Genomic DNA, 24,256 nt, shown 5'->3' with positions numbered 1-24,256 from the left:
AAATAATCGTAATCTAGAGGTCTTTGCCTTTCACATAAGCCACTTCTGATACCAAATGATCAACTAGAAGTCGAGTTATTATTTGTTGTTCCTAAAACTTGGATAGGCGACATTTATTTCCCATACATTTTCCATTCTTCAAAAAGGTTGTTAATGTAAGCAGCTTATTATGATCTAAAGTGTTTTAAAATTAAGCACACACCAGCTGGCATATATATATATATATATATATATATATATATATATATATATATATATATATATATATATATATATATATATATATATATATATATATATATATATATATATATATATATATATATATATATATATATATATATATATACACAGATAAATGTAATAAATGTTTCACATTGCATGTGTTGCATGAAATTATTACTATTATAGTCTTTTCAATCAAAATGCAGGTAAATTTAAAAACAATGTTTTGACTTTTTTAGATGAATCCCAGATGTCTATGTAGATTAAAGTGCACAATGCATTATGTCTTACTCGCGGTATGGGCACTACTGTATTTAGTGGGTTTATTTTTGAAAATACCTGTCATACCCTGTAAAAGACGCAGGGTTTCATTCAATTCAATTCATCATGTTGTCCCAACACAAAACCAATAAGTCAACATAACAAATTTAAGTGAACTGAATATAAAAATATTAAGTTTCCCAATAAAAATCCTCCAAAATTTTGAGGCTCAATTTAAGTAGTTTGAACAAGCAGTAAAAATGATTTTTGTGTGTATAGGTTGGAGGCAGGTTTTTTCATAATGGTTTCTAAAGTCTAATTTAAATTTCTATAAAAAATTACCTAAATAGTAATTGAAAAGAGTATTTGCTTAAATAATTTGCTTTAAATAAAAAAGTAGGAATAATTTCATGCTTTTTTCACATAGAGCCCTCATGTTTCACATAGGATTTTAACATGTGACACTCGCATGGTTTTTCTGTACTTTACAGATTTATTTAAAGTCTGTATTTTTAAGTGTGTAGTAGTATGAAGTTATTATTTATTCAATACACTACTCAAAAGAGTATGGAATTTTTCAGATTCAAAGTAATAGGCTATTTTTGATTATATTTCTCTTTTAAAGTTTTGCCCTCTCAGTAAAATATTCAAAAGGTCATGCCACAGTCAAAGCTAGGAAGTAAATGTAATGACTGGATGACAGCATTTTTAAATAATATAGGGATGCTGTTGTGATTTAAAAAAAAAACAATATAGATATTTTTGGTTAAAACTTGCTCAATGCATATCAAATGACCAGATGCTACTTTACCTGTTAGATCCAGTTTAAGCACTGTCTTTCAGTTTAATTATACCATAAAAACTGTCTTGTATAAAATTTAATTATAGTAAATTGTAAATGATCAAGAACTTAATTAAAGAACAATTATCTAAAAATTTGTGCTTTACTTTAAAACTTGACTTAACTTTTTTAGGATGTTTTTATTCCACAATGAGATGAAAAGGTCAAGGAAAGTTGATTTCTCACTTCATGACTCCTTTAACTGTTTACTTTTGTGTTTGCACAGTTAAAGAATGTTTTATGCTTATAGTGTGGGTCAGTATGGTTCAAAACAACATACAGTAGGACATCATTTATTGTCATTGGATAAACAAAAAAATATATATATTTTTTTTTATATGTTCTTTGTGTTCCACAAATCTTTTGTTTACCAGCCCAGACAAGGCTACAGTTTATGTTCTTGTATTGCGAGATATCACAGCAGAGCAGTTCTTCAAATATTGATGACTAAGACCACACAAACCAGCCATTCTTTCACTGACCTCCTCAGCTCTGAGACTGAGCACTTAGATAATATCAATACATAGCCTGTGAGAATAGAAGACGTTCTGTGTATGCCGATGGACACGTAAAACAACAGGCCGGAACATTTATTACTTAGCAAAGGCCACACATTGTGTCAACAGCTATGCATATGATTGATTAAGTTGTCTTGTTCATTTACTTTCAGGGTGTACCAGGTGCCAATGGAGGACCGGGCAGAGATGGACCTCCAGGACAGAGAGTAAGAGCCTTGTCTAACTCATTTTTTTGTTTGTTTTTCTTCTTTTTTTTAATTTAAGTTTTGGGGAAAAATTGTTTAGTGTCCAGTTCAAAATGATCAGCCCTGTCTGACAGTTTAATGTAGTTTAATTTCAGATTTCAGATAACAGGTTTTGGAGTCAAGACTAATAAAAAATACAGTTATTTATTGAAAAAAAAAAACAGAGAAATAATTCTAGGAGTATTAATCTATCAGGTTTCCACTGTAAATTATAAATTGACTACTACTTTTCACTTCCAAAAAACAGTTGACAGTATTTTAGTTTATTACACGAAATGTCCCATTAGACGATTACAGTTTAAGTTATTGTGTACCTATTGAAATGCTGTGAAAATTCTGATATAATATAATATAATATAATATAATATAATATAATATAATATAATATAACATAACATAACATAACATAAAATAACATAACATAACATAACATAATATAATATAATATAATATAATATAATATAATATAATATAATATAATATAATATAATATAATAAATGAGCAATATCACACAAATAGCAGTGCGATATGGCTGTATATAGACACTGGTGGGAGGCGTGCATTGGCACAAGGCTGCAGGTTGAGTGCCTTGGTGTCAGTGATATACAGCCACATTGCACTGCTACTTCAGTGATATTGCGTTTATACAACAGTTTGACAGCATAATCGTGTATATAAAAAACGAAAAATCAAACACGGTGAGTCTAAAAACCCTTTTGTAAGAGGAACTACTTTCCCCTGCCATTCATTCACATCTGCAGCTAACGTCAGAACAGCAGAAACCGTTACTAATTCACCAACGCCACTTTAGAGCTAGTATTTGAATGAGTCTCTAGTGTAATGTCTAGAGTGATGACAAAACAAGTGATTTTGCTGACATTTTAAGATTATAAGGCTGAACAGCTTGAAATGCCATCAGTCTACAGAGATTTCCCAGTGTTTCTCTATTGCAATCGGGAGATCACAATAATTATCCCCAAAAGAGCCAAAGCAACGCAAACACTACCAGATTACTGTTGTGTTTACGATAAGAAAAATGCTAAACACAAGCAGACATTTCTTCTTTCTGTTAACTGAACTAGTAAGCAGTAACGAAAGCAGGAGACGCATTAGAAACAGATGGCCAACTAAAAACTAACTCAGGGTTATACAAAGAGTGGCCAACACAAAATACATACAATCCTGATATGTGAGTTCCATCTCACACTCAGTACACTACAATTACTATGGTATAAATACAGCACTACAACATTCAAAAGAGAGAGAGATCGACTTAGAATGTAACTTATCAGTTTTATAATGATTTGATCAGCTGTAGTTTAAAATTACGCTGTTTTTCTTTTTTAATGGCTTATTATGCGGTCTCTGTCGCCATCTTGTGGATGGACAATGTCAAACGTCTTTGCTCCGGTCTATGACAGGATAATGGCCATGAATGTGCTGTATTTCAGAAATTATAAATATTTAAAATAGGCACTATCCTTTTAATAAACTGCATAGTTGCAATCTAAACAACTGCATTCTTGCCTAAAAAAGCCTCTAAAGTAGATTATGTTGTCCAACAGCAGCAATATTTGTCAAACCGCAGAGTGTCCTCTGCTTGTCGATGTAAGTGGGCGGAGTAATGCACAAGGGTGAAGGGTGAAGAGGCTGGACGAGGGCTGTTATATGCAGTATATATATATATATATATATATATATATATATATATATATATATATATATATATATATATATATATATATATATATATATATATATATTGTTTTGGTAATCAACGTTTGACTATTAGCTTCCGCATTTGGAGTTGCGGTCCTTCTCTGATGATATCAGTACGACAGCTTCTGCCACAATATTCTTAACCATGCCCCTCTTACCGTTAATTTGCGACAAAGGAATGATGTGCAAAAAAGCTCCGCCCCCTACTCAATATTTTCAGTTGGAAGTACAAACACATACTGAAATAAAGTCTCAGCAACTTCCAGTTCATGTGGACTTTAAATATTATATTTGCATTTAAATATTACATATTCATCTAAATATTATATATCCATTTACATGTATAGATATATTAATAAATACATGAGTTAACATCTATGGCCTCAGTGAGTAATAATAAGTAAACACACATTTCAATTCCTGCTTTGTAATAGCGATCCACACGGGCGGCTCATCAAATGAAGCTCATGTGTTCTTCTGTGTCTGCACAGATCTGATTACTCTGAAGGAGGCCTTGACTCGCAGATTCAATTTACAGGACTGCTAGTCAATAACACCACAACCTGAACTAATCAAATCGGTCCCGCTAGACTATCATAATGGCCACTCAACATGTTTGTTTTCGTTATTGATTTCTTTTGTGTCTCGTCTCCACACCAAACGAAGCAACTTGTGAACAAAACATCTTACTTGACATTTCGGAATCATAAACGCGGTGCACAAACTCTTCAGATGATTTTAGCGTGTGCTCACAGAAATTATAATTGTTTTGTGCTTCACGTCACAGATAGAGGTGTTTAAAATTTAATATTGCCATTTCTAGAAGAGATCAGTTGTATTGTTAGCCTGTGCAGATTAAACACCACTGGAGACTGTAAAAAAGGAATAAAGAAACACTAGACTCGTGAACTGTAATGAAAAATATGCATGAGGCTGTTATTCGATTACTATTCCCAAAGCCGTGTAGTGTAATTAAATGTTAATGTCTTGGTGAAAGAGGGCTAGTTCGTCATCTCTGTTCAGTAATGAGCAGCCTGAATGAAAATGTTTGAATAAATCTGTCAGTTTCAATGAGAAAAAAAAAAACAAGGAGCACAAATGGAGGTGTTCAGACCACACTGCTGTTTACCGAGCTGATTTAAAGCATGCTGAAGGATAAATCTGCTGTGGTTTCATACTCAGTAATTCACTGTGACGGTTTAACAAAGAAAACAGATGTTTTGCCTTTGAACTCATGATAATCACTAAAAAGAACATTTGTAAGGAATATTATTGCAGTCAGGATGTAACTTATGGGTTGTGTTATTTGTAAATGGCACACAACGAAGTGATGAAGAAATGATTCCATACTGCTGGGGTTTTATTTCATTCAAACTAATGTATAAACAAATATGTGTATTTGTATGTGTTCTGGTTGTGGCTAAGCAATACATTGAATGCTTAAAATATATTTGTAATGATTTTGCTGGTGGAATTAATGAACATTTATCTGTCTCTGAAATACACACGGGGAAAAAAACAACAACAACTGTCGAAGTTGATAAGTTTGATTAAATTCCGGGAATCTAATTAGGGTGTATTGTTATATCGGAGAATGCAAATGAAAATGCTTGATTTTTTTCTTTTGTTCATTCGGTGATGCCTTAAGGGATGCTTTAATTATTTTAAGTAGTCCTCCTCCTCCTATTATTTTAAATACACAGTAATCACACATTAAATTCACTAATATTCAATAGTTTTTGGGGTCAGTTTAAGCTATGTTTAATATCTAAGTATTGTAGTACCATATTGCAGTTTCGTTTTGTCAGAATCATCCAAAAATTAATATTTTTTTAATTAAGAACTAATTTTAAAAAATAATTAAAATGGAAAAATAAATAAAATCTCACAATGTTTGCACATCAATATACAGTAATAGACTTATGATTGCTTTCTGTACAAATTGTGTATCACTACTGCCTTTATTTTGATCACGATCCTTATCTAACAGTTTGCCATATTGAGGTGAAAGCAGCATATCATTTGCATATCGTCTGGTCATACATTTAATCTTGTTTATCTATTTTAAGGGGCTGTTTACACTTGGTCACTTCATATGTTTTATTTATTTATTTGTCGATTTATCTATTTATTTATTTTTCTTAATATATATAAAATATATGTTTGCTTCATTTTATTTTCCTTTTTTATTTTATTTTTGATCAGTCATTAACTGTTGAATTATAAAATTAGACAGAGTCAATTAACTACAGCATTAACTGCAGAGATGCATCACCAACCTGTGGTAGCCTATTTATATGAACTGAGAGGAAAAATATAGCTTTTCATTCATTTAGAAAGACGCTGTGTTTTGTTTTTATGAGAGAAGGTTATACACAAATGAAATGTAAAACCTTTACAGTTTTGAACGCTGTCTAGCACGTATCTGTATGGCAAAAAATTATTGTTAAATGTATCCTATAATGACAGCCTATACATTGGAGCCTGTCTTACAGAAATATAAGTGAAGTACAAAGCCTCTTGTAGCCTACATATAAAATAATATGTATTCTTAATAAGATATGTAGCTCATGTTTCTGTAAAAAAAAAATATATATATTAAAGGTCACACAAAGTGCTTTGAAATGTGCATTTTTTCATTTAAAGTTATCGTAATCTAAACTAAAACATGGAGGAGAGTGGGACACAGAGACGAACGGTCAGGGGAGATAAAATAAATATTTGTCCACTGATCTGTGCTATAAATGCAATTTCTGTATGATTCAAATGATTTCAATCCTTTTGATGATCAAAATCGATGTACTTTGCGTATTTCCGGTTCAATTACAGCGTAGGAAGCAAGGTGAGGCAGCACTGAGCTGGTCCTCTCGTCAGATTGCGCTATCCCATGCAAACTGGATTGAGAGTGCGCCTTTTGCTCACTTAGTGTATTCTACTAATGTAATGCTTTATTTTTTATTGTATGTCTTCACTTTGCACATGAAAGGGGATATGTTTCACGCATGTCTATTACTTATTTAGTGTTAGGAACTGACATAAAGCCGCACTAAAAAGACATGTGTTGAGGCAGGCAGTACCTCTGCTGCAATGAAGAGGGTCCATCCGCCGTGATGCTGTTGCTTGTTATAATATAGCGTCCACCTTGGTGTTTTAGGGAGGCATATTGAATCGCTTACATTTTACGTTTTTCCATGGCCCAATATGTACATGTGTATATGTGGTAGTTGGCACATATATTGAGTGCATACATTTGTAACATGACCCTAAAGGAGTCGTGCCTCACCAGCCACAAACCTCCCTGCAAAACACAGCCAATAGCGTTTCATTTCAATCCAAGTTCTGCCAGGGAGAGATCAAATGAAAAATGAGAAGCGTCTTGAAAGAGGCGGTGCATATTAGATACTATAGAGAATTTGATTGGTCAGAAGATTGATGAGAAATCCATTTAGGCAGAATACAAAAACTGCAAGCTTTTGGATGTTTATACCTTCTAAATGTGAATTGGGCCACTGTTTTTTTAAGATTAACTTACTGACACTAACATCTAAAAAAAGGGACCTTTATAGGAAATTTAAATCTTCGTATGCTTTAGTCAATTTAACATTGTTAAATTTACATAGAACGTTTAGCACAGCCACATTTATTTTATATGGCAAAATGTAAATGTGTTTTCACAAATCAGATAGCTATTCTATCAGAGAAAACCATGCAAGATCATCTAAATGTGTGACGTAAATTCTCCAGTGCTATATTTCTGGTTCTGGCGTGTCTCTGTTGCTGTGAATAATAGTGTGTCTGGCCTCACTGGAAATGAGCACAAAGCATAAAGGTGTTTATAGCGTGCTTCCACCATGACTCCTTCTGGAGGGAGGTTCTTATTCACCCTAACACACAAAAACAGAGAGGAAAACTTCTGTGACCTAAAACAATGGGATTCCATATGTTGCGTGCATCAGAACCATTCTGAGGCTTTGCGCTCTTGAAGTGTGGTACTCCGAAAGTATGCAACACTTGAGGCGTTTTAAATGTTACATTGTTTTCCCTTCTCTCCACTGGCTTGTTTCTCAAAAAAGAGCCTTATGTTTAGAGCAACGAGGCATGTTCAGTGAAAGAACACATACACTGGCTGAAAAGAAGCAGCCAGAACCATATTATATAGTTTGTGTAGACAGATGTGACAGTTAAGTTGTTGTCCCCTACTGAGGTACTTTATGTGCATCCTGGTGTTTTACAGTAAAATAGTACTGCGATGGATGTTCAAGAGGAGGTGAAGTCGAGTTGAAACATATTTCCACCTGTTCTGTTGTTAGCATTTTGTGGATCTGGACTTTTGAATTGAGATTGTTGGCTATTGAACTGTTCCAAATGAGATGCAGGCCGCCAATGTACAGAGGTCAGCCAGAGTTGAACACATGCTGTTCATTTAGGGAGTCACTGAATCACTGATTCAGTGTATGTCGTCAGGCTGATTCAAACTGTTTACTCTTGAGCTTGTCTTTTGGAGTCATTCATTCAAAAAAACAGATCAAAACCTTTCATCAAAGTTGACCTAAAACTGTTCAACAACACTCATTCTTGTCTTTTTTGATCGATTTTAAATGTTGACTACTACTATACTAAAGGTGTCAAAATTAACTGTTTCTTCGATGCACCATGATGCAGATGTGGACAATTCGGTATCGGTTCAGTTATAATCATAACCGGTTATTACGTACTGACGTCATTTATCTCCTTTGCATTATGGCGCGGTAGAATACTATGGCAAAGGAGGCGAGGGCGAGAAAATAAAACGCTCCAACTACTTAAAAAGCAGATAATTGTTTACAATTTACAGCTTGTGAGTTTGCTGGACAGTCTTTCACTGACACTGAAGAAGGTACAGCACACAAGCTGCTATTTCACTGCTAGGGAAAAATAAACGATGGTAAAACTCCATCTCTGCCTCTCTCACTTTGAACATTTGACCCGCTGGCCTGTTTGTGAGGTAACTTTTCCTCTCCTCTCAGCTGTTAAATCGATACTTGTGAATCCAGACACAAGCGTGTCTGTAGTGCGAGTTTTCTCCACTGCGTGTATTACCTGTGACAACCGCACATTATGTGCATAAAGACTCTAACCATGGCTGTTCTTCCTGCGTCACTCATCGGTGAACACCGCTGACAGTTTTAGAGCCAATCACAGCCCTTTCTGTTGAGCGAGTGAGGACAATGACCAATAATAGAACTCTCTCGACAGCGCTCAAAAAAACAAGCGGGATAATATTTACATTAGTTTATTTGCTCATGTTGTCTTTTGTGCATGTATTTGAGTTTTGTTTAAAACATTTAAAAAGAGTGTTTTCTTTGAGCAGGTAAAATTAAAGGTACAGTTCATATATCTTGCTTGTATTATATTTTTTACAAATCATATATAAATATATTTATGGATTTTAATTAAAAAAAAAATATTGTGTTGTGAAGAAAAAATCTAATTGTGTATGGAAAGCATCGTCAATGTACCGTAATGCACCGAGATAACGAATTGAACCGAATTGATGACATGATAATCGTAACCGAACCATGAGACATCGAAACCGAACTGTAGGTTCACACCCTGACTATATACAGTTTATCAAATCTCTGAACACAATGCAAGCAATATAATACAATGCAATACAATAAAACTTAAAACAATACAAAATCAACAAACAAATCAAGTTTACAAAATAAAAAGTCTTAAAATGAACTTTACATTTATAATAATTCTGAACTTCTCTGGGGTCAAGAGGCAAATGATTCCAGAGGAATGGAGCATAGGAAGACAAAGCTCTATCATCCATAGATCTCAGATGTGTTTGAGGTACCACCAGCTGGATGTAACAATTCCATAAGGTAATGTGGTGCCAGGCCATGTAAGGCTTTAAAATTAAGCATCATAATTTTAAAATCTACTGTAAGCCTTACTGGGAGCCACTGAAATGATCCTAATACTGGAGAAATATGACCTCCAATCCTTGTTCTAGCTAAAATCCTGGTGGCAGAATTTTATTAAATTTAGAAACAACAGCTAAACGAACATGACAGTTTTTTTCTACTGTAAAACAACAACAAACTTTATAGATTTTTCTGAAAATGTAAAATTTAACAGTCTTTCAATATCTCTGAGGTGGGAGAAAAGGGTTTTAACAGTGCTTTGGACTTAAGGGATCATGAAAGCCTTGACAAATGTTTTAGAGTTTTTAACAGATTTATGTGTGTTGAGCATCAATAAAGACAGCGTTAGCACCTTTTAACTTTAATTGTGAGAAAAACTGGATCATTTTGTCTGCAAATTTTATCCTCCGGTTTTTAAATTGTCACTTGGGCAGTATCAAAATTAGTGACATACTGTAGCTCTCTACTGCTAGTGGAGTGATGAGGCACCAGTTTCTCATTATTATTCACTCACTGAGTTTTCTTATTTGAGAAGACTTTCCTTCTGAGCTATTCATGACCACATTCTTTCCAATAACAAACCTGTCATGCAGGGAGACCATGCACAGCACCCAGTAGTAATGAAGGGTCGTAGGTGGCCATCAGCTACCGATACAAGCAAGCTGTTGCATTTTTTTCAGAAGTGCTACGAGAATTGCAGAGTGGTGGACTTTGTCTTTTTTTTCAGTCTTGTTTCAGTTTGACACCATTCTGAAACACATTGTCTTTTCTTGCTGCCATACTTGCTCAAGATTAAAAACTTCCAGGTTACCAACAGGGGCTTATTGTCCACATAGATAAGGCAAGAGACCTGCTGCACCGCTGTCCACTGTGTCTGTATTTAGACGCAGGGATTCAGGAAAAGTCCTCCACCTCAGCAGAGCTCTACATTCTCCCTTCACAGCAAGCTTCTGTTACTGTCTAACTTTATTATGAGTACTCTGTGGACGTGTAAATCTGGACCATGTACATGTTTTTAGATGTTTTTATTATCTTTATAGTGATTCAAAAGTTAGGTCACACTTTATTTTGATGGTCCGTTTGTTGAATTTAAGTTACATTGCATCTACATGCCAACTAATTCTCATTAGATTATGAGTAGACTGTTAGGTTGGGGTCAGGGTAAGTTGACATGTACTTGCAAAGTTTCATATAGTCAGTTAAATGTCTGTTTAGCAGTAGTATCAACAGATATGAAGCAGACAGTCTACTAATACTTTGTTACCAAAAATCATGCTTATATTCTATGAATTTATAATGAATAATTTAATGTGTAAATTAATTTTAAAAGAATAGACTGTTTATTTCATTGCATTTTAACATTATGTAGCATTAAAAAAACTCTGAGGTAGACTTGAACTGAAAAAGAGGGGTTTCATGACCCTTTAAGAATCAAAATATAGATTCGCATCAAAAGCAACTGAAAGGTTACTTGCTACATTCTGGATTTCCAAAACAGGGTCATCAAGAATCAGTAACTTCAGTTTTACCACCATTTAAACACAAAGCAATTATTATTCCCCCATGTTTTAATCTCATTTGTGCAGTCTGAAAAAAAGAATAATAAGAAGAAAGAAACAGATTGTGCTTTACAGTACGTACTGTATAAACATGGAAGGAGACAATGGTAAATATACAGAAAGCAAAAGCTTGTCTTTCTGTTCTGATAGCTGCTAAACTGTGCAAAACATTGTATGTTTGTATTAGAATTGGGTCTGTGATTGAAAATATTTTTTTATGTTTTGCCTTCAAAATATAAAACAATTTCAGATGCTAAAGTTCAAATCCTACATCAACAACGCATCCTGTAATGAAATAGGAATTTGATCACTAGGCAGAGAGTAAGCGCGGCTGTTTGAAAGCACTTTACTAATGAATGTTTACACACTAAAAACAATCTGATCAGTTGCATTTTTGACCTCTGGAAGTGGTCAGAAGTGGACAAGCTCAAAATGTTTTTTACACAGTTTACATTTGAGATTTATTTGGGGTTTGGGACGAACAAAAATGCAATTTGAGGCCAAGTTTAAACAGGGCCACTTAGAATGTTGTCTTCATTTTTTTGAATGAGAAATTCCTGTTAAATTGGGCCTCCAGGTTATACTGTTTCATGTCTACAGATCTTTTATTTATTTATTTTAAATGATACATTGTAATCATGAGAAAACCTTCCTTTTAGGGCCTACCTGGTAAAGATGGACCCCAAGGACGACAGGGCCCACCAGGACCAATGGTGTGTAACATGATAAAATCACAGTATATTTATGTATTGTTTCTCTGAGACCTGGTTATGCATTTTTGTTCTCTAAACATCTCATTGTAGGGTAGCCCTGGGGCTCCTGGGGCTCCTGGATCAAATGGACCACCAGGGCAATTGGGGGATCAAGGGCCACCTGTGAGTTTCGCATAACAGTTTTGATAAACAATTCTGCAAAATGCTGCAAAATACTGATCATTGCATCAGGTTTCTAGTGTACTGATATTTAAGTCTGTGTCTCTCCGTGCAAGAAGAATGTTCAGCTTCATTCTTTTAATGTGGTTTTGTGAGTTCTATAATATTAGGAGCATCAATTTCTGCAGACTGTCCTGGCTCTGAGTTACTGTCTTGAATGTCAGACTCAAGCAGAGACCACCCAAAGCTAAAAAGAAGGGAGACTAGAATTGAAAACGCAATTTAAAGACTTGGGCGATGCAGTGGCGCAGTAGGTAGTGCTGTCGCCTCACAGCAAGAAGGTCACTGGTTCGAGCCTCGGCTGGGTCAGTTGGCGTTTATGTGGGGAATCTTCATGTTTTCCCTGCATTCGCATGTGTTTCTCCACAGTCCAAAGACATGCCATACAGGTGAATTGGGAAGGCTAAATTGTCCGTTGTGTGTGAGTGTGTATGGATGTTTCCCAGAGATGGGTTGCAGCTGGAAGGGTATCCGCTGCACAAAACATGTGGATAAGTTGGCGGTTCATTCCGCTGTGGCGACCCTGGATTAATAAAGGGACTAAGCTGAAAAGAAAATGAATGAATGAACAAATTTAAGAACATGAAGTAAAGCAAATTTGTCCTCTGGCTCCTCAATTACCTGATAATGAATATACCAATGAAAAAGTCACTCATCATCAACATGTTTGGGTGTCGATTCTAGATTTATTCTAATTTAACTTAATTTGACTTCTAGTTTAGTTCTAGGCCTTACTTTGGATAAACGTACTGACGGAGCTGACGGAGTAGGAGAAATTCATAATAACTCTAAATGGCAGAAGACTAGTATACAGCAAACACTAAGGGCCCTATCATACACCCGACGCAATAAGGCGCAAGATGTGTTTTGCGTGATTTGTTGCTATTTTCAGACCAGCGCAACACATTTTCACATATTTCACCACGTTGTTTAAATAGCAAATCCATTTGTGCCACTTTGTGGACTCATGGGTGTGCCGGTCTATAAAAGAGGTGTGTTAAGACGCATTTTTGGCACTGTTATTTTGAGTAGCTGAAATAGACCACGCCATTGACCTAGTAAAAGCTGGTCTAAAGTCCAGCGCAGAGTGCGTTTGTTATGCGCCTATGCAGGTTCAAACGCTTAATACACACAGGATATACAGCAATACACAAATATCTTTACAAATGAAAAGAATAAAGCATTAAAATGTTACAAAAATGAGTATTTACTACATAGATATAAAAACCCATACCTCCATGCCTTCATGTCAGGGGGCTTTTTTCAGTTTATTCATGACAATTTGCTTTTGTATAATATTATTATTAACAGTATTGTTTATTATATCTATTATCTATTATTCCCTTATTACCGATGTCCTGTTTTTCTGTGATATTAATTAGTCTATTAATGCTTCTGAAGCTGCAGACACCATCATCCCACTCATTAGCGCTTTCCTGTTTGTTTGTTTTTTATTGTGGATGTTCCGCACTGTTTGGTTGAGCAATTCTGATTGGGCAGAATGATAGTGTGCTCACCCAATTCACTGGTTAGACACACAGACGGCAGTCACGCATTTGCTCTGGGTGGGGGAAGTTAAATAATATATATTTCATATTGCAGCCTCTTGTGATTAGCTAATCGCAATGTTTCAAATTGTGATTGCGATTCGATTTTGATTAATCGCACAGCCCTACTCATAATTGTGTGTAATTTTGCCAAGTAGGATACAATCCTGGATTAACATCAATTTTGGTCCTTGAACCATACCTGTCAACATTGGGATGTGAAAATATGGGATATGCCCACCATAATAAGGGTTCCCAAAAAAAACCCCCAAATAACTAAATATGTCCTTCTGAAGCTGTTTCATTGTTAATAAACAGTTAAACGGGCAGTAATATATTTTATTATTATTATATACAAAAGAAAAAAATAAATAATAAACATTATAACTTAGCAAACAGTTCAGCTTGTTGAAATTAATTGCTATTATAAAGAAATAGAATAAGGTGTCACATCTCATCTTTTCTTCACTGTATATCTTACACATTTTGACTAAAGAGCAGCGAATGAATCTCATTTATTTGGATGTTTTGTTTGATTACGTTAAATAACAGAGGTGTCACTTTAAAAAATGCACACATCTAACATTATAATGAAAGCTTTCCTAACTTTTTATGCACATTTAGGACAAAATTTGTTGCGTTTGGAAAAAAAAAAACACCAAGATCAACATCTTTAGATGTTATTATTATTAACTATGTGTCTTTTTCTGTTTAAACACGCATCCAAAACCTAGACTTTCGCTCCGCTTCAAATCGCGTGTACAGAATCCATATGGGAAACAGCATCTATTTATCACTATGGAGCAGCTGACAGTCACGCACCGCTATATGACTGTTTTAAGGATTGCATAGGAGGGGCGGAGGCACCTGTAATGAAAAGGAAGGGAATCCTGCCAGTTTTATATGTATTTCAAAATGTTTTAATGCTTAAATAAAATGAAAGTACAGAACAGACTCACATTTAAGAGCAAGTGGAACCCCTGGGGGTTCTGCGGTATGGGTTGCATATAGGAAGGATCAGCTCTCTAATGTTTATTGCCACCTTTCAGAGAAAGACTGAAAATACGGGAGAAATACAAGAAAATACCTTTACTAGATTATAGCAGAATAGAACTGTAAAATACAGGAGAATCCCAGGAAAAACAGGAGGGTTGACAGGTATGCCTTGAACATCCTTTCTGTTCAAAGATATAATCCATACCAAATCCCTAATTTCTGTATATATTCAGCATAAATAGACAGTACATTACCATGCAATCCATTACATCTGAATATTGCCAGTGTGGCCGAGCATACAGGCAACTGACAAAATTGTGATGTACTGTAAGTAAAAACCTTCTATATAGTTTGAATATTCAGAGAGACTTACAAACTGAGAAACATCAGCTGTTGAGTTTCAGAGCTGAAATGTTTGTTTCTCATGTATGTTTAGAAGCACATGAGGGATTCAGTGGACTGAATTAACGTCAGTCTCTATTAGTTTCCTGCTGAGTGACACCTGTATTTAAGTTGGATCACTGTAGCTCTGTACGTTTGTTCTCATAGATTAGTAAAGTAGAACCATATGCTTCAGTGCAGTTATGTTGAACATCTGCAGAGCTCCGTTGCCTCTCAACGCTGATTTCCAGCATGTACATCTTTCTCTTTATAAGCCCTGGAAGAGAGATTGTCAGTAAGTTGACAGCTTTATGATCAGTTATGACCCGGGTTATGGAAGAGCAAGGCTTTGTTAATTCTACTACAATAAAGATATAGAGCCATAACCTCTTGATCGTATGTGTGAAATTACTTTCAGTACTTTAAAATAAACTATGATCATATTCTCACACATTCTGGCGCAACAACAAAATCCACGAAATCTATCCCAACAAGTCCTTCTCCGGGTTACATCTCATTTTTTACCCCAGATGTTATGATATCAGAATTGTTTAGCAGCCATGGTGCTCTGGCCACAAATCCCGGTCTGATTTCCAACACATTAGGTCAGCGATGCATCCATTTTATGCATTTGGCTCATGCATTTAATCCGTGATCGATTTGGTCCGCTTTTACATTCATATCTTCCTTTCCAAACACATATTACTGCCTTTGTGTTTCTTATGTGTCATTTTCTGCTCAGATGAGTGACTCATTGAATTCGGAAATGTTTGTCTTCACTATTTTTCCTCTCTCTTTGCAGGGGCCTGCCGGGACTAAAGGCGAACGAGGAGAGAGAGTGAGTTTCCAATCCGCATGTAAATTGTGCTGGAGTTTAGATTGGGGTGGTGGCACATGGCACTCAGTGGCGGGCATAATTACGGTTTATCAGCAACAGGATTAAGAAGCTCGCTGACAAAGCTCTTGATCAAAAACACAGCGGCAGCACTGAATTATAGCTCTTTCTCTTTATTGCATTCTCTCTACATAGCTTGCGCTTATAATTCAATCACTGCAGGAGCGTTAAGAGTAGTACGTGTACAGCTAAAGCTATCTATCAAGCCTCACAGTGAGACTCGGCCCAGAGCTTCCACGCACCGGTATATTTGTGTTTTTTATTCTTCTGTTCTGATTTATCCACTGCTGTGGTACCGGCTGCCACACAAAGGGTGTATAGAGAGTGTTAAATTGGGCGAATTAAACACCCACGTTGTGCAGGCTAATATAGTCTCCCTGTAAAGCAGCTAAAGCGTATTTGTGTGTTGTTTGGGGATTTTTGTCACAGCAGCTTGTGGTCTTAATCCAGGCTTTATTTTGCTTTTTAGGTGTTAATACTGGTACTAGTGGGTTGGAAAATTCATTACCACAGAGAACAGTATGGTCAAACTGTAGTATTGTTATATTTAGAACACTCGCACAAATGCTACTTATTATTATAACAAATTATTCTTTCTATTGTATATACAATTATTATTATCTGAAAATCTTTTTTAACATAAAACAGGGTTAAACATGCTTGAAAACTGTATGGTTGCATATGTGTCAAAGTAGCAAAACAAAAATACATCTGATATGAGTTTGGTGCAATGGTACAACTTACAAAATTTCAGTGAAGTCCTTACCTGAAGACATCTATGCCAATATACTATTATAAACCTAGTGCCACCTGCGTGCAACAGGGATATCTTTTCTCAGTATATGTGCTTGCAACATATTAGAAACTAAGGGTGGTTTCACACCTAAATTTTTGTTTTGGAACCTGACGCGTTTCCCCCATTAGCGCAGCTCATTTGGCATTTGTGAAACCAGCACTCGCGCTCAAATCCACGCCAAAACAATCGGTCTGAGATTGCCTGAATGATGATTAGGGTAGGATGTCATCATTCCTACCGGCAGTGGCGGTTCTAATTTAAATGGCACCCTGGGCGAAACCACCCCAAACATCCCCCTTCCCCCATCCCCCAAGAAATAAAGACACTATGTGGTTAACTTTATATATATTTACAATATTTAAATATATATTTTAAATATATACATTTAAAAAAAATATTATCAATACATTTAAATATATTTATTTATTTTCAATAAATATAACATTTATTATTATTATTATTATTATTATTATTATACACATTATTCTAAAAAAATAACTTAAATCAATGTAATTGTTACATTGTTTTTTAAATGTAACTGAAAAAACAATTTAAATACACAACTGACTTTTGCATGAATATTATTTATGACAGTTCAGTAGAATACAAAAAAATATATGTTTTATAGAATTATCTGTTGTCTTAGACCCGACTCATGGCTGAGAATTAATATTATGATTTCTTAGTTACCTCCCTGACTCATTACCCACTACCTCCTTTCTGCTTCATAGCCATGCTTTGTCAAAGTATCATCATCATCATTATCACATTATATAAACTATAGTTTTGACAACTTGCATATCGGCATGCATGTAAACATCCGAGATTAGGAGCAGAGCATGTGAGGCGTGCTAGAATGGCTTTCTGCGCACATGCGTCAATTTGTTTTCACCTGCGTTGTTTCGGTTGCACATAAAGAATAATAAATTTGCTTGTGCAAAAGACACTAAATGTGAATGCCCCCTAATGTCTTTATTCTTGGATTACCAATCTATACACGCGTAAAGTAAATCTTATCTCAAAGCTTTTACTGGGGCACTTTTTTTGTCTCCCAATGCCGCCCCCAGCAAGATGCCGCCCTGGGCGATCGTCCATATTGCCCATGTCTAAATCCGCCACTGCCTGCCGGTAAATGTGCATTTCATGTCAAATACGAAAGGGAAAGCTGAACTGTTGATGAGAGCTGTTTATCAGTTAGGAAAATTGACTGAACTGCAGTCTTGGTTTATCTGTTATTTCTCTCTATAATGTAAAGCCTATTGTGTAATTCTTACTTACAGCAGTATGAAAAAGTCTTCCCTCTGATTTATATTTGGCGATAATGTCTGTGGGTGTCATTATTCAAATTTAAAGGGCAGCTTTTCGCTTATAATGTCTTTTTGCTTATCGTCATAAATTAAAATAAGGATGCATGACAGCTGAGTGAGACTCTGAAAAATAAATCGTGAAACTCTGACCAATGTGAGGAGAGTTTACTCGCATGTGACGTGGTTTAGCTATTTTGGTCATTTTAGAAACATTGCCATGTGAAAGCAAAACGCACCAAGAACAAAGTGCAACATCGTAAAATTTAATCGTAACAATTCCCTGTTTCAGAACAAAACAATTGATCTATAGGTGTGAAAGCACCCTAACTTGGGGTGCTTTCACACTAGCACTTTTGGTCCGCACCCGGGTTCATTTGACATCAGAGTACAATACTTTAGCTAGTGTGAACGTGTCTTCTGAACTCGAGTGTGCACCCACAAACCGTACCCAGGTCCATCTGAAAGAGGTGGTCTGAGGTACGGTTCATGCGATCTCTGGTCCGATTCACTTCTGGAATGCAATCGTACCAAATAATGAAGTGAACCACCAACTGTACAACAAACTATAATTTTCATAACGTCCATTCATGCGTGTGTGTGTGTATGTATGTGTATCACGTACTGTACCTTGATGACAAGCGAGACTGAGGCAGGGCAAACACAGCGACAATGTCTGCTTGTCTCCTCCAAAAACAGCTTCTGCAGACACTGTGTGATGTTCTGGAGGTTTAAAATGTTTAGCAGCAAATAGACGCAAGTCGATCTCTGTTTGTCGAAAGCCAAAAGATTCAAAAAACGACGTCTTTCCATTTTGGCACTTTCGTGTCCGTCACCTAGCAACAGCTGTTCATACAACAGCAGCTCGATGACGCAAGCGTACTAGGGTTCAGAAGGAAAAAAGACTGAGAAGGTGGCAAGGGGGGATAATTGAACTTGGGTACGGTCCAGGCAATTGAATCAAGTGTGAAAGCATCCTAAAATAGGCTAGCAACGCTAAATAATCGAATAAGCATGCTAATAAAGTCATGAAACAAGAAGTTATAATAATCCCATTATACAATGTCCAATCTGCCCCATTCATCAGGATGTGACCTGACACATGTAAATGCCAATACTCAGTTTTAGTTATCTGCTGGCAGCAGGGATTGTTGCAGATTAAAAGAACATTGAAGTAGTTTATTGTATTTGTTGGATTGAAGGCATATTGTCCTAGGGAAAAATTAAAAAGTATAATCCTAGTCTGAATTTTGAAGGACCACATTATTTTCAACACAAAATCCAGTTTTTCTTAGTCAAAATCTACAACCCTAACTTTTAGACTTTTAGAGAAAACAGAATATCCTTTTTATTGATTGTCTCTCAGCTCTCTTCTTTTACGCTCTCTTCAGCTTAGAGGAAATAGAATACACCACACTGCACTTACTGGAAAAAAAATAGAGATCCGAAAGATAGACATAATGCACTATATGTGTTTTCATTTTGGGTGTGACACGGTGGCTCAGTGGTTAGCACTGGTTTGAGTCCTGGCTGGGCCAGTTGGCATTTCTGTGAGTAGTTTGTGTGTTTTCCCTGTGTTCGCATGGGTTTCCCCCACAGTCCAAAGACATGTGCGATAGGTGAATTGAATAAACTAAATTGGCCGTAGTGTGTATGAGTTTGTATGGGTGTTTTCCAGTACTGGGTTGCAGCTGTAAGGGAATCTGCTGTGTAAAGCATATGCTGGATAAGTTGGTGGTTCATTCTGCTGTGGTGACCCCTGATGACTAAAGGGAGTAAGCTGAAGGAAAATGCTTTCGTTTTTTGTTGTGTGTGTGCTTACCTATTTGCCAATGGCTCAAAATGATTGTGAGTTTAACCTAAATTAAAACTTTAATTCCATGATGTTTGTTTCTGAAGGGTGACATGCAGTCTCATGCTGCTGTTCGTGCCATAGCTCGACAAGTTTGTGAACAGCTTATTCAGAGTGAGTTGACCATGTATTTTGATCTAGTATTTTGGATAACATTGTTCTTCATTTACTTAATGTTTCACAGGAAATCATTCAGCCCCTGCTGACATACCAAGTGATTTCTCTTTTCTTTGTCCTCCTCAGGTCACTTGTCTCGCTACAACTCTATCTTGAACCAGATTCCCAGTCAGTCAGTTTCGGTACGAACAGTACCTGGTCCACCAGGTGAGCCCGGTCGGCCAGGACTTCAGGGTCCACAGGGAGAGCAGGGTCCTCCTGGCAGACCAGGATTCCCTGGAGCCAGTGGTCAAAATGGCCGCCCAGGAGAGAGAGGTAAATTTTTTTAAATAAAGTAACCATACACATAATTGTTTTGAAATTGTTGACAGTTTGAGGAAAAAGCTAAAACAGAGGTTTTGAGGAAATAATAGACAATAGATTAATTTTTGAACACTTGGAAATGGCAAAATTGTCATGTCAAGGAGGAAATAGATGCATAAGCAAACTGCACAGTGTTTTACTGAAATATTTTTTTTATCTGATAGGAGTAGTATGGAGGATGATTAGTCGATGGTTCTCAAGAGTAATGTTGCCCTGCAGCTTAAGGTTAAGCCATGGTCTTGAATCTATAATAATATGGAGCATTAGCATGACCTCTGTCACCCAGTCCATTGCAGATTAAGTCCCATTTCTCAGAGTCCCAGTGATTAATTTTGTCAACATCTTGGCAGACAGCCCTGGCTAACCCCTATAGCAGCCATCATCATAAACAATATGCTGCTACTGCTCCTAATTCTTTTTCATGGTTCATGCTGGTAAGCCAAGAACAACTACTTCAAAGATGCCACAAAACATTATGAATACTTAAATCTGTTTCAGTGTGCAACTGTTGAATAGACGTTGACAACCTCTTAAGCAACCACAATATAAACCAAAATCTAAAAATACACAACTTTTTCTTCACATAACTAAGACTGCACACAGTCTGGATTGGATCTACACGTTGCTCCTGCCAAGAGCAACTCTAAACAGGAGTCTTTATCATGAGTGAGTGTCCACAGTGCTTTAGTCTCCAGTTCTCAATTAGGACAGATCTGACACACAGCCTGAGGTTTTAGCATGAGCTGTTTCACCATCATTACTGCTTTTTCTCTTGGGTCGGCACACTCAAGCATTCCAGATATCAAACAGGAGCATGGATATGATGCACTTCGGGCAAAACAGATCTGCTAATGAGGGATATTTGCCTGTTTGTGTTAACATAGAGCCTGTAATGAGGACACACATTCAGTAGTTCTCTTTAAGGTTGCCAGTTTTGTTCAGAGGTGATGAAAGGTGATGCCTGCTGGGCATAAAGCTGCTTACATTCACAGTGCTCCAACTGAAAGATGGAACCATGACCAAAAACATAGCTGTTTTAGAGGTCTTGTTAGCGTTCTTATCTATTTCATTGGAGTTGTTTTTTCTGTCTGCCAGCAGAGGTTAATTGGATCAACTGGACCCCTTGGATTGCTGTTTTTCATTTGTATTGAATTCCTATTTATAGACTGATGAATGGATGCGTGGATAAAGTAGACATATGGATAGACATATGGATAAATACAGACTGACCGATACCATGAATAGATGGCAAGATACAGATATGTAAACTGATTCTATGAATGGATGTTGATGGATTGATGTGCTGAATGGACCCTACAGGCACAGGACGTCAACATGATGTCATATAGACGTTGTACTCCAATGTACCCCAACATCGTGGGGACATTGAATATTGTTTAGAAATGAAAATCGGGTTGACATCAGAACCCAACGTCAGGCTGACGTCAATGTCCAACGTGTAATCAATTAAATATCAACATCTAATCATGTTACACTTTGACGTTGTGTGGACGTTACCACTATGATATCTATCAGACATTGTATTTTGATCACTTTCCAACACAACCTAAAATCAACCAAATATCAACATAATTTGGTGTTGTTATTGAATGTCAAAATAACATCCCTAGACACTGGCTAGACATTGAAATTTGGTCACCTGACATCATGACTAGGCCCAAACGGAATCTGCGCCTGCAGAATTCCGCAGATTTTTAGCCCGTCATTGATTCTGTTTATTTGCTTGAGTAAATGTGTGTACATCTATATTTATTCACTTTTCAAATTAATAACAGTAATATTATTGACTAATGTGAAAATGTTCATCTGATTTATGTACAATGCAGTTTGTACAGTAATATTTTCTGTCTTTAAGTAGAGATATTATACGAGAGACTTGCTTTGTTTACCAAATAAAGTTAATCTAATTGGATTTGCAATTTAAACATTAAATAAAAGTTAAAAAGATATTATTTTTTATTTCACATATTAAGGTTTTAGTTATGATACTTGCAAAATAATTCCGCTGAAATCCGCAGATTTTTACCAAAATTCTCAGCAGAAATAGCAAAAAACGTCCGCAGAAACCATCTGGCCCTAATCATGACCTAAATCCAACCTAATATTAACGTCTTATGATGTTGTGTGCCTGCTGGGTAGACAGATGGATAAATACAGACTGACGGATACCATGAATAGATGGCAAGATACTACTGTATATATTGCAGATATGTAAACTGATTCTATGAAGGATGTATATTGTTGATGGATAGATGCGCTGAATGGGTATGTTGATGGATGTATAGTACTATATATGGAAGATGGATTAATTTTTTTGATTGTTGGATACATGCTTTAGATAGAGTAATGGATAGATATATGGATAGGGAAAAAACAACTGAATGATGGATCGATGGATGAAACAAAATAACCAACGAAGGAACAAACTAATTAAGGAACACACGAATGAACAACTGACCGATGCACTAAATGAACGAGTGACAGACCTGCAGAGTGTCTTATTAACACACCATTCAGATCTTCTGTTTCTATTCCAGTGGTGTGGAACTGGTTAAATCACATGGACAGAAGACTACAGGTTCTTCAGAAGGGTTTGCATGTTCTAACAGCTCTCTGTTTTTTTTTTCCCAGGTCTTCCAGGAGAAAGGGGAGAAAAGGGCAGTCCAGGTGTGGGGACCCAAGGCCCTCGTGGTCCTCCAGGATCTCCAGGTGAAAGACCTTTTAAATGTGACACTTTAGTCCAAATAAACCATTTCTTTGTCCTCAAGTTAGTAGTAAAAAATAAAGCTAGGTATCTTCATATTGCTCAGACTGCGGGAATTTCCGTTATTAAATGTTCCCTGTCAAAGAAAACACAAGCTTGCAAACTTTTTTTAATAACCTCTGCACACATCTTGATCTGTTTTGGGTTCCTTTGATTCCTCTCTAGAATATCAAGCAGATATTGAAACAATATTTGGGTCAGGGAGAAATGTTTTCTAATCGATTTTTAGCAGTGCAGCTTGTCGGTAGATTTTGAAAAATGTCAGCGTCGCTGTTAATTGCGCTTTGATCAATACTCTTCACAAATGAGATTCATTGAAGCAACACAGCTGTATGAGCTAGCGACATGTGAGAAGGATTTGGACTGGCAAAAGCTGAAACTTGTATTTTGTGAGGAAGAGATCCAGACCCGCTGTGGGTGTGTTCAGCTGCTTTCATTGTGTAGATACAGTATTAATGGCCAACATCATATCCCATTCAGGGCCTGCTGGAGAAGGGCGGACAGGAAGTCAGGGTCCACCAGGGAGACCTGGAATTCAAGGCACCCAAGGACGTCCAGGTACCCCAGGCAGTCCTGGTCCTGCTGGATCGCCCGGCTACTGCGACCAGAACTCCTGCCTCGGGTACAATGTTGGAGGTAATATTCTCATTCTCTAATTCTGATTCAAAACTCTCTCAGTGCACCAAAAATCGCATACTTCCCTAATATATAGTACATGCAAAAGTAGTGAGCCAAGTAGTGTTTAGTGTATGGTATTTGACAATATCACTCATATGTACATATAAAGAATTTGTAACAGTGCAGTGATACATAATTCTGTTTCTTATTCATTTAGAACACGTTGGATTTATTGAGCAGTTTACATAAATCATATTCTTACTTATTTCATCTATATTTAACGAACAAATGTATATTAAATGCTTAAGTTAAGTTTGCTGAAGTTAAATATTATACAATCTGAATTGATAGAAAATTTAAATGTGAGTTGAATACATAAATCTTATTTC

At 36.3% G+C, this 24,256-nt stretch overlaps 1 protein-coding gene across 3 annotated transcripts in view; it reads left to right on the top strand.

The window, feature by feature from the left end:
- The window catches only part of col14a1a (collagen, type XIV, alpha 1a), a 281,087-nt gene that overhangs the window by 243,409 nt on the left and 13,422 nt on the right, over positions 1-24,256 (top strand). For all 3 annotated transcript variants that reach the window (XM_056474872.1, XM_056474873.1, XM_056474874.1), the window contains exons 41-48: positions 1,998-2,051; positions 11,941-11,994; positions 12,085-12,156; positions 15,940-15,975; positions 20,032-20,098; positions 20,228-20,416; positions 23,117-23,194; positions 23,730-23,885. In XM_056474872.1, coding sequence (XP_056330847.1) covers positions 1,998-2,051; positions 11,941-11,994; positions 12,085-12,156; positions 15,940-15,975; positions 20,032-20,098; positions 20,228-20,416; positions 23,117-23,194; positions 23,730-23,885 — 706 coding nt within the window. The remainder of the gene's footprint in view (positions 1-1,997; positions 2,052-11,940; positions 11,995-12,084; positions 12,157-15,939; positions 15,976-20,031; positions 20,099-20,227; positions 20,417-23,116; positions 23,195-23,729; positions 23,886-24,256) is intronic.

The sequence above is a fragment of the Danio aesculapii genome, chromosome 16, assembly GCF_903798145.1.
Source record: "Danio aesculapii chromosome 16, fDanAes4.1, whole genome shotgun sequence".
Classification (NCBI taxonomy): domain Eukaryota; kingdom Metazoa; phylum Chordata; class Actinopteri; order Cypriniformes; family Danionidae; genus Danio; species Danio aesculapii.
This window is presented reverse-complemented; position numbering and strand designations above follow the sequence as displayed.